Source organism: Lagenorhynchus albirostris, chromosome 1 (assembly GCF_949774975.1).
Source record: "Lagenorhynchus albirostris chromosome 1, mLagAlb1.1, whole genome shotgun sequence".
Classification (NCBI taxonomy): domain Eukaryota; kingdom Metazoa; phylum Chordata; class Mammalia; order Artiodactyla; family Delphinidae; genus Lagenorhynchus; species Lagenorhynchus albirostris.
The window spans coordinates 173209305-173224431 of record NC_083095.1 but is presented as its reverse complement, the minus strand read 5'-3'; the positions used below and the strand labels follow the sequence as shown (position 1 = coordinate 173224431).

At 48.5% G+C, this 15127-nt stretch overlaps 2 protein-coding genes across 2 annotated transcripts in view; both read right to left on the bottom strand.

The window, feature by feature from the left end:
• Window positions 1-15127, bottom strand: part of CAMK1D (calcium/calmodulin dependent protein kinase ID) — a 417459-nt gene that overhangs the window by 13635 nt on the left and 388697 nt on the right. Inside the window, exon 7 of the mRNA XM_060160644.1 lies at window positions 1275-1387. Within this exon, the coding sequence (XP_060016627.1) occupies window positions 1275-1387 (113 nt within the window). The remainder of the gene's footprint in view (window positions 1-1274; window positions 1388-15127) is intronic.
• LOC132504084 (adenosine 5'-monophosphoramidase HINT1-like) lies at window positions 11823-12486 on the bottom strand. The gene has a single exon (XM_060121104.1). It carries the CDS (start codon window positions 12484-12486, stop codon window positions 11974-11976), a length of 513 nt encoding a protein of 170 aa, XP_059977087.1. The 3' UTR covers window positions 11823-11973.

Genomic DNA, 15127 nt, shown 5'->3' with positions numbered 1-15127 from the left:
AGCTCGAAGTCCCTTCCCGCCGGCAGCTAGTGGCGCCTTTGTTTCGGGGAAAAGGTGAAATATCTTTGTCGCCGGGTGCCTCTCACTCAGCTCACTCCTGCCTTAGGGAGCTGTTTTGCTGACGTCCTCACGTCAGGAGCTCACCAAGTCAACAAAGTCGCCCGAGTACCCACTGTGGATGCACAGCCCCCCAGAAGCCCCCTCTGCAGCCCCCGCGGATGACTACAACCAGCGAGCAGGAAATGACGGTGCAGGAGATGCGCCCTGGTGGGGAAGCAAAACTGCTTGGAGGCCCAGGACCAGGCAGGACCCAGAGCAGGACACTGAGAACGTGAGAGGTTGGGACCCAGAACCAGAAGATGACACGTGCCAGGCGGGAAATCTGTCGCCCTGTGGCGTCTGGCAGCTCCCTGCCCACGGGGCTGGACTTCCGGGGGGCAGCGGGGGCCCTTCCCGACTCAGGAGCAAACTACCCCCCGTGTGGCTCTTTCCTGCAAGCCTTGGAGAACTATAGCCCGGTCCTAGGGTTTGGAAGATGGAGGAAGAAAGCAGGGCACTTCCAGTTAGGAGGAAATAACACAAATAATAAAATGGGATATTTGAATAGCTCATTCATTATTTCATGTGATCCTGACACCACCTACAAGGGTGGGAGTGGTATTATTACCATCTTCATCTTGTCAGGGAGGAAACTGAGGCTGGAGACATTCCATCTGCTTATGTGGGCCTGGGGTTTGATTTTCATTCCTGAGGAGGAAAGGGTGAACTTCCCTGGGAATGTTTTGTGTGGCACAGTAGCTGAGACTCGGGCTCTGGAGTGAGGGCGTGGGTTCAAACCCCAGCTCTGCCACTTACTAGCCGTTATTTCACCTTCTGGGGCCTCAGTTTCCTCATCTGTCAAATGGGGCTAATAGTAATCCCCACCTGATAGGCTGTCCTGAGGACTGGGTGAACTAGGCACACGTGCGGAGTTTAGAGTGCACAGCACACAGTAAGTAAGCCCAATAAACTCGAGCTAATACTGTCTCACTCCAGAGCACCCAGATCAGGGTACGGCCAGGAGTGGTGGAGAAGTGAGTCCCCATCCCTCAGCCTGGCTCGGGGCACGTGTCCCACACGTGTCCCAAGCCTCTCCTCGCTTCTCAAGTCAAGTCTAAGTGCGTAGCATCCTCAGGAGCCTCAGGACCGTTCTGAGCCCCCGGGGACCGCTGGAGACTCAGGTGGGCTGGGTGTCGGGGTCCCAGGAGCCGCCCACAAGGAGCCGAGAGACCTACCGGAGTCGGAGATGTCGTCCCAGTAGGGGGAGTCGAACTCATATTCTGCCTTGAGAATCTGCTCGAAGAGCTTGGAGTCATTTTCGTCATAGAAAGGAGGGTAGCCACAGAGCCTGGGAGACAAGAGGGTCTCTGGTGAGGATCTGAACCGGCTGAGGACCCAACACCACGTGGTGGCTTGACATCCTGCCTGGGAGGAAGAGCTGTCTTCCCTGGAGTGGAGGAAGCCTGCACCGTGTGCGCTACAGACACAATCTCAGCAAAGGACCCACACGTTCTCTGGGCACACGGGGCACAGAAGTAAAATCGTGACTTCACAGGTAGCTAAAAGGGTTAACCCTGGTGGCGACTGAGGGTCAACACATCTTAACGCTTTGCACGGTATTCACCAGAGTCCTGCACGCCCTGAACACCTACCAGGCCGCCCTCTGTGTATAAACGTTATTGATCTTACTGCCTGGGATATGGTCCCTAACAGATGATGGGTTAGTGAAACAAACAAAATATATGTTTGGTATACATTTCAAGACCTTTCCAGGTTCATTTTATTTAATGAATCATCAGAGGAAGAAGGGGAAATTTTATACACTTGAGTCACCAAATTGCCGCAAGTGGCCCCAGACTGCAGAGTATCACCTCCCGGGCCCGGTTCAGGTATCTGGAGGGTTACAGCTCTGCCCATTAACATGCAGTAAGCAGAAGTTGACATAAATCTTAATACCATGACCCTTTTTCCACTGAACTGTTTCAAAGTTGTTTTTTTTTTTTTTTTTTCCGATATGCGGGCCTCTCACTGCCGTGGCCTCTCCCACTGTGGAGCACAGCCTCCGGACGTGCAGGCCCAGCGGCCATGGCCCACGGGCCCAGCCGCTCCGCGGCACATGGGATCCTCCCGGACCGGGGCACGAACCCGCGCCCCCTGCATCGGCAGGCGGACTCCCAACCACTGTGCCACCAGGGAAGCCCTCAAAGTTGATTTTTAAAAGATCACATGGGAATTCCCTGATGGTCCAGTGGTTAGGATTCGGCACTTTCATTGCCGAGGGCCTGGGTTTGATACCCGGTTGGGGAGCTAAGATCCTGCAAGACGCATGGCACGGCCAGAAAACACTTAAGAAAGAAAAAAATAAAGAGGATACTAGGATGTTGGTGCAAGAAACTTCTAGCTCTAGAGGTACTGACAGTCATAATAGAAGTAGGAATTTTTGTTAAATACCCCAAATACAATTCGTGCCACGAAATTGTGGGTTCTCACTCCCAGGTCTGCTACGGGCTCTGAGGTGACCTTTACCATTAAAGGCCAATGATGCATTTTCTGGACGAAAATGTCCTCATCTAAACACGAAGAGGCCAGACTAGAAAATTCTTAATATTCTTTCTGGCTTTAAGATGCTGTGGGTCTGTGCTTCCTCCCCCAATCTCTTTGGCCGGTCCACGCCTGAGGCCCATGGCGGGCAGGCAGGGGCAGCCTCTGGTTGGGACTGGACATCAGGGAGGGGTGAGATTGAGGCTGCGGCCATAAGTGACGGACAGAGTAGAAGACAAGGCTGGATTCGGGAAGGCCAAGCACAAAGCCGGATGGCGCAGAACTTGGTTCCGGGCCCGAGACAACCCACAGGGCGGCGGCAGCCACAGTGAGAGAGTCCCGCCCCCAGACGAGCCCTGAATCTTCCCACGCCGCCCAACTTTGTTCAAAGCACAGCTACAGCCTAGAGACCAGTTTAATGAGAACAAGTGAACGGGAATCAACAGACTCCAGGCCTTCGAGGGATTTAGGCTGCCAGCAAGTGAGAAATTTAATGAAGGTTCAAAACACAGCTTTTAGTACAAATTTGCAGCCGCTCCTGCCGCCCTACACAGCATCACTGGTCGTGCTGCACAGGGGAACGGCCGATGACACTTTTAAAGGCTGTGAGACATTCTGTGGGCTGATAAGATTCAGAATCATCTATCTCTACAAGGTGGATTTAGGGGCTAAGTGCCTGGAAAATTTCATTTTTAAAGATTTGCTCCTTTTGGCGAAGTAAGAGCCAGTGCTTCTGAAACCACGAAGCACATATTTCACTACCCAGGAAAGCCTGCAGCTGAGAGATGGATATGGAAATGTTTCCCATAATGAGGATTTGGGCCACATGAAATGTGCATATTAGGAAAAGCAGACAGGGCAAAATGTTAGTTCATCTCGGAAAATAACGAAATTTTAGATGTGTGAGGTTTTTATTTATTAACTGTGTTTTACTTTACAGTTTGGCTTTCTTTTCAAGGAAAAAAAATCTTCAAGAAAATTCCAAGAAAGATTTAATCTTCTTGTGCCAATTTTCTTAAAGTAATCCTGATTTCTTCTGGTTTTAGCTCCTCTTTGGGGGGGGGAGGGGGAGTAAAGAACACTGTGTTTATGTGTCTGTACTGAGGATGGAAGGAAAGGAAATGGATGGAGTTTGGGGACTGAGTTAAAATGAAGAAAGAACATTTTTAAATAAGGGCTGAAACAGAACAGAAGGGCAAGGAGAAGCTGTAAAACCTTCCTCAGATCTAGAAGATTCGCAGAGTTCCCTGGTCAGGCTATTTCGTGAGCAGGTTTGCGTGGTGGGTTCGATTAGGAGAAATGACTTTGAGTTGTTTCTATCTCCACATACAGAATGCTGACTTCCGTGGTCCTGGATCACCCATTTGCAGATTTCATCTCTGTGTTCATATTTCACGTTACCAAACCATTTAAATAATCTACAGATGATCTCACTGTGGGTTCTCAAAGACGATAAAGCCACTGCCAATTGTTCTAGGCCCAAAAGCCCATGGTTCAGAATAACATCTAAACTTGACAACCCGACAACAGATGGTCACGCCCAACACGGGCAACTCGCCTTCATGGGCTCATCCATTACGTCCATCCCAGCCTCAGGATGGCCATCTGGGGAGAATGCTCCCACCTCCCGTCTTCCCTTTGCTGCTTAGTCTGCCATCTCATCTACCTTGGCACACGTACACAAACATACTACTAGATTCTCGTGTAGCTTCGACTGAGCACTTATTTGGGGTCAAAAACTCCACCAAGGCGCTTTGCTGTATTATCTCACTTAAACCTCACTCTCCCAGGCACTTCCCTGGCGGTCCAGTGGTTGGGACTCTGCATTTCCATTGCAGGGGGCACGGGTTCAATCCCTGGTCGGGGAACTAGATCCCGCATGCCGCGTGGTGCGTGGTGCGGCCAAAAAAAAGGATTAAAAAAAATAAAATTAAAAAAATATTAAAAAAACGAAAACAAAAAACCCCTCACTCCCCCCGGAGGTGTGCTTCCCCAACACCTTCCCTGTGTCCTTCAGAGCCACCCTCCGCTCTGCTCTGTCCCCGGGAGGCTGACCTGTACGGAGGGTTGACTGAGGGTTGAACTCTCTGGCGTCTGGTAGGGGGTTGGCCAGTGGGGGCCCCAGGGGAGATGAGGGAGGAAGGAGGAAGTCAGGGCAGGGTGAGTGTTGCCCTGAGCCTTCCCATCCAGCGCTCAGGCTGGTTACAGCCCTAGGCTGAGGGCCAGGCTGCTCTCAAGGGAGGGGACTCTACCAGACTCCCTTGGGTGTGGTAACTGCTTTCTCCCTCCCCCAATCACCGAGGGTCTAAGGGTGCTTACGGCTCAGCTGCTATAAATCTCAAGGTCCCAGTGCTATTCCTTGTGGTCCCCTCACACCAGATCCGTGTATACAGTCCCTCATACAATCCTCATTTTAAAGGTAGAGAAACGGGGCTTCCCTGGTGGCGCAGTGGTTAAGAATCCGCCTGCCAAGGCAGGGGACATGGTTCGAGCCCTGGTCCGGGAAGATCCCACATGCTGCGGAGCATCTAAGCCCATGCGCCACAACTACTGAGCCTGTACTCTAGAGCCCGCAAGCCACAACTACTGAGCCTGAGTGCTACAACTACTGAAGCCCATGCTCCACAACAAGAGAAGCCACCGCAATGAGAAGCCCACACACCGCAACTAAGAGCAGTCCATGCTCGTCACAACTAGAGAAACCCTCATGCAGCAACGAAGACCCAACACAGCCAAAATTAAATAAATAAATTTATATTAAAAAAATAAAGGCAGAGAAACTAACTTGCAGCAAAGTCAGGACGTCAGCCCTACCTGTCTGATTCCGGGTCTGTGTTCTTAACTGTTTTGCCTGTTCACTAAAGGGAAGGAGGCTTGAGAACTGAACCTTATGTCTCAGTCTTGACTTTGCATTCTCTCTGCAGGCCATTTCATTTGCCCACCGGTCCCTTCATCTGCAAACAGAACCTGGCGACTGAGCGCTACTTCCCCAACCTCATTTCCCACACTCTGGGTCTAGTAGCTAAGACGCTTGGGGCTGGTTCGCTGCCCACTGGGCACCTTTTGTTTCTGGACCAAGGTAAAGGTATGCACTCTACCTGGGCTGCCCTCCCCTGGCCCCTTCCATCGACTCTCGCACACCCCTGGAGACCGGCTGCCGTGTTACTAGTAAGACCCAGTGCCCTGCTGCCAGGTGGGGTCGGTGCCCTGCTCTGTGTCCCCACGGCAGCGGACAGAGCTCCGTGGTGACACTTCCTACACTGCACACTGCCCTGACCTGTCCACAAGCTCCTTAAGGCAGGACCGTGTCTTATGTCTTACTTTTGTCTTTGGATTTTCAGTGTCCAGCCCAGGGTCTACCCATGGCAGATCCTGGGTAAATGTTTGGATGAACAAAGATGCTCTTGAAAAAGAGGCTTCATTGTTGCCTGCTGAGCCCCCGGATGGGCTCTGGAACAGAGACATGGATGACGGATGAAGGATAGCCCACCACTGCCCAGCCCAGGTAGCTGTCAAAGTTCCCACCTACCCCGACTCCTCCCCTCCTGTACCTCACCCCTCTCAGGAGGTGGCAAAAAAGCAATGCTCTGTGTCATTGACAGATGTTCCAGAAGAACCCAGTGTGCAGGGCCAGGTGCTGGGGGCAACCTGGCCTGTGTTTGTAGAGAGAATGCAATGGGTTATCTAAAATGCCACTTTCGTCTTGTGGACAAGGTTCATAAAGGAGAAGGTTTTCCATGAAGAGCACTTTGAACATAAATGAATGCGAAAATTGGCCATGGCCAACCATGGCTGATTCACCAGGGCACAGTTATTCTTGGAAAATGAAATGCTGTGATAGCATAAGAGCTCCTGCTGAGAGGTCCTGAGACTTGACTGTGGTAATTATGCTACATTAAGGGACCTTCTTCCTCCTTGCTTGCCCTTAGCCATGTATATGCGTCCCTATAAAAATGGACACCTGCTGAAAAGATGTGCAAATAATGATCAGTTGTTACCTCTTTTCCCCTTTTATGTAACTTTATTATAATTCACCTCAACCTTCTACGTTCTTGCATATTTCTTGGACCTTTGAATTACAGATTTAAGGTTCTGCCTTTCCTTATGGCTTTTGGTACCAGAGACAGACACAGAGAAGACGGGAAGGAGCTGGTATCAGAAGTGCTGGTAGGCGATGAGATGTCACCTGTTAGGACGGCTATTATCAGAAAAATAGAAGTTAACAAGTGTGGGGATGTGGAGAAAATGTGCACCGTTGGTGGGAATGCAAAATGGTGCAGCCAGTATGGAAAATGTTATGGAGGTTTCTCAAAAAATTAAAAATGGAACTACCATGTGATCCAGGAATCCCTCTTTTGGATATATTCCCAAAGGAAATGAAATCAGTGCCTTGAAGAGATATGCATGCTCCCATGTTCACTGCAGCATTATTCACTATAGCCAAGACATGAAAACAATCTGTGTGTCCACTGATGGATAAATGGATAAAGGTGTAGACAGGGAAGCCATATAGGCAGGCGGCTGGCTTTGCAGCTGTGAGGAAGGTGGCTCTGAGGCAGAAGACAAGTTAGCAGCTGTGCTCCGGCAAAGGAAGGACACGACGGCGCAGGTGGTGGTAGTTGGATCGGGGGAACAGATTCTAAAAGAGTTTAGAGGGAAAGCCGGGAAGATTAGGTGGTCAGCGGCGTGGAGAGGGAAGGCCAGGATGCCTCCCAGGTCCCCAGCATGGACACGGGGGCTGCCGTCAACCGTGGTGGAGAACACAGGGGTAAGGGTGGGTCTGAGGGTGGCCCCGACACGTCACTGTGGCACCTGGCAATTAAAACTTCTCTTTTCGGTGGACACGGTCCCCGCCTTGGGGAAGCAGCTCTGGGAAGTCGTGTCCTTACAGTTAGAAAATCAACACCTCATGTTCTACCCCAGCCTGGCTTCTGGAAAGACAGATGGCAGGAGCATGCTTGGGACCACTGTGGCCTGTCGGTGGGAGAGAAGGATGGAGAAAAGTGAACCTGGGTCTCTACTCAACCAAGTCCGACTATGGTCACATCCAGTAGCCTTTGTTCAGCCCTTTGCTCCACCACAGAGCTGCAAGGGGATGCAGAGGATAGAAAATCTGCTGTCCAGACCCTGTGGAACTCGGTAGGGCTGGGCAGAAGTTCAGGCCTGCCTCACTGACCCAGAGTAACTGCAAAATCAAGTAACACGTATAAGCAAGTTTTCTGACCACCTGAAATATACATCTTAAGTGCCCAAACATACTGCAAGTATTTTATAAAAAAGCATCTGAGCGCAACAGTCCACACTGATGACTGAATCATCGTTAGGAAACAGCAACCCAGATCTTGCCCTTTGGTCTAATTGGAAGAAGGGCTCTGAAGGTGAAGAGAGAAGTGATTTTTCAAGGGAAGGTGTGTTGCTGTTCTCTGAGGACTGACTTTGCTTTCGGACGAGTTTCGTGATGTGGTTTCCTCAGCCTGGGATTTAGAGAAATAAAGACACAGATTCAAATCCTGGCTCCAGCCAAGTCCTGGTGGAGTGACTTAGGGGAAATTATATAGTGTCTCCCGGTCGCAGGTTCCTTTGTGAAAGGAGGATAACGCGGCCCACCTTATACAGAGATATTATAACATATATAACATACACTATATACTAATCTATACTACATATAACACACACACATGGATTGATGGGTGGATACAGATAAAAGATATACCATTTGAAAGCGCCTGTCACACAACAATCACTATATCCCAGCTGTCCACCCTTATCACTACTTCTCTTTTCCATCCCACCAACTCCATCTCACTTTTCAGGCTCCTTCAGCTGAAATACTGTGCACTGGGACCCCGCTCAGCATCAGGAAGGCCAATGGGAGGGGGAGAGAACAGACGAGTCCTGAGGGACTCAGTTTACATTCTAAATGTGAAAACAAAGCAACGTATTTTAAAATTTTGTAACTAGTCTCAGAATCACCCACGAATGACCACACATCCCGACCTAAACTTCTAAACTGCTCTAGAAGGGAAGGAGAGAGGTGTTCCCTCTGGTCATGATTCTGTGCCCTGCGTGATGGATATGAGGACAGGATGTCCTGGAGACCTGCTTTTCAACCTTAATCTTTGTGGGCCGGTATTTCCAAGCATTTTGCCAAGGAGCCCTCAATTCTAGGAATAGCTCAAGCTTCCCTGAGAACACTTACTCAAAGGTATATTTGTGAAGAAAGAATATTTTTATGCAATTGAGCAAAACAACAGATCTGCACGTATATTGCAAACCAGAGGAGCCACATAGGGCCCACCCAGGCCCCATGGGTCTCTGAAAAAGACAAAATCCATCAAATCTGGGCGTCCCTCCTCTGGATGCTAGTCTGTTGGATATGTAACAACCACTGGACAGCCACCAGTTCACCCTTTGTCTTGGCTGTCAGTAGTTATTCAACAAGTGTGTATTGGATGAATGTCTGGGACCCCGTACTAAGGAATCTGGGTTGTATTTGTCTTACTCTGGTTAATAGGACAGACTTTTAAAAATAATAAAATAAAGCAAAGCATTTTAAGCTGACAAATCTCTGGCAATTAGCTGCAAAGCCCAGCAAAATAGATTTCAGCGTATTATTTGGATTCATAGACCAGAATGACCGATGAGACCCGAATGTTTACAAAAATGTAATGCAATTACTTCAGCAACTAGAGATTTGATTATGTGCATGCCAGAGCTTTCTCCTTACAAACTTGGAAGAGACAAGGGAAGGTTCACGTATTAGAACCACATGCAGGCTGACTTCAGCAAGGCATCGCTGGTGAAATGCAATGGATAAATGTCCCACGTCACCCCTGAGATTTGGTTAATACGCTGAACGCTGAGAAGGAGGAAGCAGATCAGGCAAAGACCTAGAGGAGGAAGGAAAGGGACACGGAAGGTAGATGGGAAACACAGCCCTTAGAAAGTTTATACACACCAGAGCTGAAGATTGGGAGCCAGGCAGGAGGGGAAGAAGAACAAACACTTCCCCAAGCGTGAGAAGTTAGCAGCATACTCCACTTGGAGTAAAATAGTTTAAAAAAAATTCTGTACACAGTAAAGGGTTAGGCTGGACAAGACATCATGCAAAGCTGCTGTGTTGTGATCCAGGGTTCTACTTCCAAGTGTATAACTTTTTGATTCTTGCATCAGCCAAACGGACAGCACCTGGGGGATGGTGGGGGATGAGCACAGAGGCCCCACGCCTCCTCCTGCAGGTGAGGTACAACTGAAGGAGGTTCGGACAAACCCACTCCCGACTCAGCTCCCGCTGACAGTGGATCGGAGGGCTTGGTGGGGAGGAGAGGGTGAGTGAGGGGAGCATCCAACAGCCGGGATGTTGTGTTAGGAGAAACACAGCGAGACTTTCAGCAGAGTGATGGACCTGCACCAAGGGGTGCAGACATCCAGTCTGGAGGCGGTTAACATGCGCACTAACTGATGGTTCTGAACCCCGGCGGATTCCCAGCTCGACTTTTGCATCTAGACTTTGCTTTTTTTGTTGTGGGGCTCTTGCTCCCTCCCTCCCTCCTCCAACCCCCCAGTGTCCTTCTCTCTCACGTTCTGCTTGGGAAGCAGTTATGAATCTGTGCAGACTAACAGCCGTGCTTGGGAGATGCCTTGGTACCTCCATCCTGTTGGCCTTGGCTTTATTTTATTTTACTTTTTTTGGTTATCTACCTGATTTATTAGCAATAGTTTGACGAAATCAATGGGAAAGTCAATAAGCCTAAGGAAAGTAGACTCAACCCTCTTATATATAATATATAATCCCTCCAAAACTCCTCCCCCGCCCCAGACCTTCCCTCATAAAAAAGTCATAAAAATACGTAAAGCCATAAAGTACTAGGGGAAAATTTTTTTTTATAAATCCTCCTAGGGTGGGAAAGGCTCTTAAAAATATGAACTAAATTAGAAATTGATACATTAACTATATAAATATTTTAAACACCATAAACAATGTAAAAAAATGACAGTTGGAAAAAACTCACTTGTAAGACATATACAGCCAATTTCCCTGATCCACTCCCCCTGAATTTTTAAAATCACTAATAAAATGAAACATTTAGAAGAAAACCAATTTACAATAAAATGTGTCAAAATCTACTAAAATGGTCTTAGGGATTAAAAACGGAAGGAACCCATGAACATAAAGAGAACGAGAGAAGAGACAAAGCAGGCAAGAAGTATGAAATAAATTTTAGAAGCTGGAAAGTGCCTACGTGAAGGAAAGGAAAGAAGAAAAACTATTTGCCCTGTGCAACCTTAGAGAGGCTGGGGTGCATGGCAAGACCGAAAAACAAAAAGGTTTGCTGTCAGCCTATATAAGAACTCAAACCCTGAGATCTCCCCCCAACTCTACACAGCCAGAGTCATGCATAACTTAAAAATTTTTGCTAGTGTGCACAGACACATTCACAACAATGAGTTTTCAATTTGGAGAGTTAATTCTAAATAATATATTTTCAAGTCTTTATAATCAATAGCTTTAGGTAACAAGGAAACACCATTGTATGGCTTCACATGGTCATCAAAGGTTCTGTGACAAATCTACCTTCATCCCTTCCACGCTACCCAGTAGTCCAGGGGAAACATGTGAGCTGGACAAAAAGCATTTTTGTTACACCTACAACTGTCACTTTCTGGATCAATCACATCACATGCTCCTTTGTTCTTAGAAAATAAGAGAACTGGACTAGCAAATCTTCTCCTGGACTAATATTTGACCCTAAAAGGATATTTCAAAGCGAAAGCTAAATTTATGAAAATTTTAAATGTGTCTTCAAAGATCAGTCACAGCATTATTGCCATGTACATATGCTGAGTCCTCCTTGGGGAGAAAAAACAAAAAGCTCCCAAATTATGAACTCCACCTTCAAACATTCCAACAAATATTTTAAAAAAAGAAGTCAGGGCTTCCCTGGTGGCGCAGTGGTTGAGAGTCTGCCTGCCGATGCAGGGGACAAGGGTTCGAGCCCTGGTCTGGGAAGATCCCACATGCCACGGAGCAACTAGGCCCGTGAGCCACAACTGCTGAGCCTGCGCGTCTGGAGCCTGTGCTCCGCAACAAGAGAGGCTGCAATAGTGAGAGGCCCGCGCACCGCGATGAAGGGTGGCCCCCGCTTGCCACAACTGGAGAAAGCCCTCACACAGAAGCGAAGACCCAACACAGCCATAAATTAATTAATTAATTAATTAAAAAAAGTCAAATACAGAATTCAGACCATGCAACAATGTCTTTTATTATGTATGGGTTTTTAAAATTATTTCTGCAATCTCTCCATACACAGGCAAAAAAAGTATTATTTAGCGTATTGGAACTTGCAGACCTGATCACTGCATAGAGAAGGGAAAATTATCCCTACAACACGCTTAGCCAGGAGGCCAATTCATCTGCCAACCTCCAAGAACATGGAGATGAACATGACAGACAGACTGTCCCCCATCTGGACCTTCATTCACCACCACTCGATAACGCTTCTTCAGGCCCAGATCAGCAGCACATTTCTTGCCCAAAATCATTAAATGTCCAAGAAGACTTTCATCGTCATCTTCTGCCAAAGAAATCTGGGATATATGTTTCTTGGGTATCACCAGAAGATGTGTTGGTGCTTGAGGGGAAATGTCGTGGAGAGCAAGACACTGGTCATCCTCATAAATGATTCTGGCTGGGATTTCCTTACGAATGATCTTCCCGAAGATTGTGTTGCCACCAGGCCGGGCGGCCTGAGCCTTAGCGATCTCATCTGCCATCTCGGCCTCCCTCCCGCGTGGCCGGCTGGGGAGAAGCTGGTCCTGGCTTTTGACTGAACTTTTCACTTGTCCCCTGGCCTCCGATGGCTCTCTCCCAAGGCACTTCTGAGGATGATTAGAAACTGTTTTCATTCTCAGAGGCGCATCCCTGGAAGTGCATTCTGAGAGCACAGCAAGGTGATCGGAAGCCGGAAAGCGGTCTTGTGTGTTGCCCGACTCCGGTGCACCTGTACTTGGCACTGAATCATGGGTTCCTGGTCCCTCCATCTGAACCACCTCCACGAGTGTTTCCAGACTTGCTGGTGTGAACTGGTACCTCTCCCCATCCCACCTCCATCTCTTCCCCTCCTGGGCACAAACCCTGCTCAGACTAAGTGGTCTGAATTCATGACTCTTGTTACTACAGCTCCTGGCAAGCTGGCCATTTCTCTCTCTGTGCCCCTTTTGGTTTTTTGACTATCTCTGTACTGCCTCCCTTCTGTCTCTGTGCTGCGGTGCTACATTCCAGACGGTAAATCTTTTAAAACATAATAAAAGCCTCTTCTGATTCTTTCATTTGCTCGGTGTGGTGCTAGACGAATTCAACATCCTGATATTCAGAGATTATATTTTTCCCATTACTAAGTGTTGGTGATATATATTTATTTATTTATTTTTGGCTGCATTGGGTCTTCCTTGCTGCGTGCTGGCTTCCTCTAGTTGCAGTGAGCGGGGGCTACTCTTCGTTGTGGTGCGCGGGCTTCTCACTGTGGTGGCTTCTCTTGTTGCGGAGCACGGGCTCTAGGCGCACAGGCTTAGTTGCTCCGCGGCATGTGGGATCTTGCCGGACAAGGGCTTGAACCCATGTCCCCTGCACTGGCAGGCGGATTCCTAACCACTGCGCCACCAGGGAAGTCCCAAGTGTTGGTAATATATAAGTTCAATGCCGGATCAAACCTTCCAAGTTCTATTTTAAAAATTATATCTCAAATTGAATGGGACATCTTTTATCAAACACAGTAAGCACATCATCTCCTTAGATAATTGGGTCTTGGAGGATAAACCATCGACCTCCCCTGCCTGACAGCCTTGCCGATATTTGAAGACAGCACTTCCAAGCCCAGATCACCGTACCCTGCTCTTACGGAGCCTTCCTCAAGTCCCGGGCAGGGTTCACATCGCTCCCCTGGGAACTCACCCTGCTCTTGCCTCCCATCTCCGTGACAGCCAGCAAGACTGGATTGTAAGTTATCTGTTTACTGTCTGTCGCCACGGTAGCGACTCTGTGGCCAGGCAGCAATGAATCCAGCTCAGCAGCCCCATGAGATTGCCGGGCACATATTAGGATCAATAAATGTTAGTTAAGTAAATATCCCGATGCATTTAGATACTTAAACGACAGTTTCCAGGAGATGATGCTTTACGTGAAATGTTTTTCCATTTGGCCTGAGGCGGCACCATTCAGTGTGTAAAAGGAGCCATTCCCTTCCTGCTTCCCCCACTGGGTGCCCTCTCTACCTGGGGCTTTGCAAAGACAAAGGCACAGATACGGGTGGATTCCACCCTCCACGAGGTAACCGGCAGGAAGCTGCTCTCACCACCACGGAAGATGCAGAACTTCTTCACCTCAGTGACACGGCTTGTAAAATTTCCTCCGTCACCCTGTGCCTGTCCCCGCACTCACTTTTTGAAACCAGGGAGTATTTTATGTTGGGCTCTTTCCTAAGGGTTAGAGGTGAACCAACTGTCAACAGACAACCAACCGTCTTTCTTCCAAAGCAGCAAAGAGAGGGTCACAGGCCCATCGGCAAAGCTGAAATATGGTCAAGCAGGACTTGTAAACAAAAGGCGTTTAGGCAGCCACAGGGTCCACTCAGTATAGACTATGGCGGGGGACGGGGCGAGAACTGGATATCTTTCTGAAAACCCTCAGAAAGCAGCCACACTGAAGTGCAGTTGGCGAAGTAAAATCCGTGAACCCGTGAATTATAACCAACCGTCAACGCCTGCTAAAACAAAAACGGTGAGGCTGGAATGACAAAGGAAGGGCGCAGGGTAGTGGCTGGTCTTCAAGGCAGGAGGAAGGAGCAGCCGGTGTACAAACTGTCTGTGCGCACCACTCTGACCGGCCGATGCGCACACCTGTGCGCCTTGTCAGAAATCACCTTTGGGAGAGAAAGGTGACCCGGAGCCCATGACAGCCTTTATGAAAACACCCAAGGCCATCCAACTCCATCCAGCTCCACCCAACTCCACTGCTCTGATCCCTCATTCACTACAGAAATTCCCCATTTGAATTTGCTTTCTCCTGGAGCTTTTCTCCCGGAACTTGCTAGTTTGATGACGTGCATATCCTATGAACTCACAGGGCATGCCTCTCATTATGATTTAATAAATGGACACTCTAATTGTGTGTGTGTTTTTTTTAATCTCTTAAAAAAGTCTGGCTAGTGTGAATCAGTTCACTGGGATCACCTGAGCAAGATCAAGCAACAGATCTGATTTCGTTTCTAAACGTCTAAAGCCAAAGTTCAGACCATGAACCCATGGTGGCCTGAATGCGGCTACGTGTCCCACTTTGCTGTAGCATACGAATATCAGATGACTGCTGCCTGCTGACAACGCCAGTTCATTATTCCTGTTAGTGTTAACCACCCTCATACTGAGAGTACTAGTAACAACCATCACAATACCCCGGGCTTGGATGTTCACTGGGGTTCAGTAATTACAACGCATTCTCTCCTGCTGAAGCTTGGGTTCATGCCGCCTCCCTGGGACATATGTATCCATAAAG

What these genes read in the sequence shown, in the direction of transcription:
- LOC132504084 (XM_060121104.1), bottom strand. Translation starts at nt 12,486, where the DNA reads ATGAAAACAGTTTCTAATCATCCTCAGAAGTGCCTTGGGAGAGAGCCA.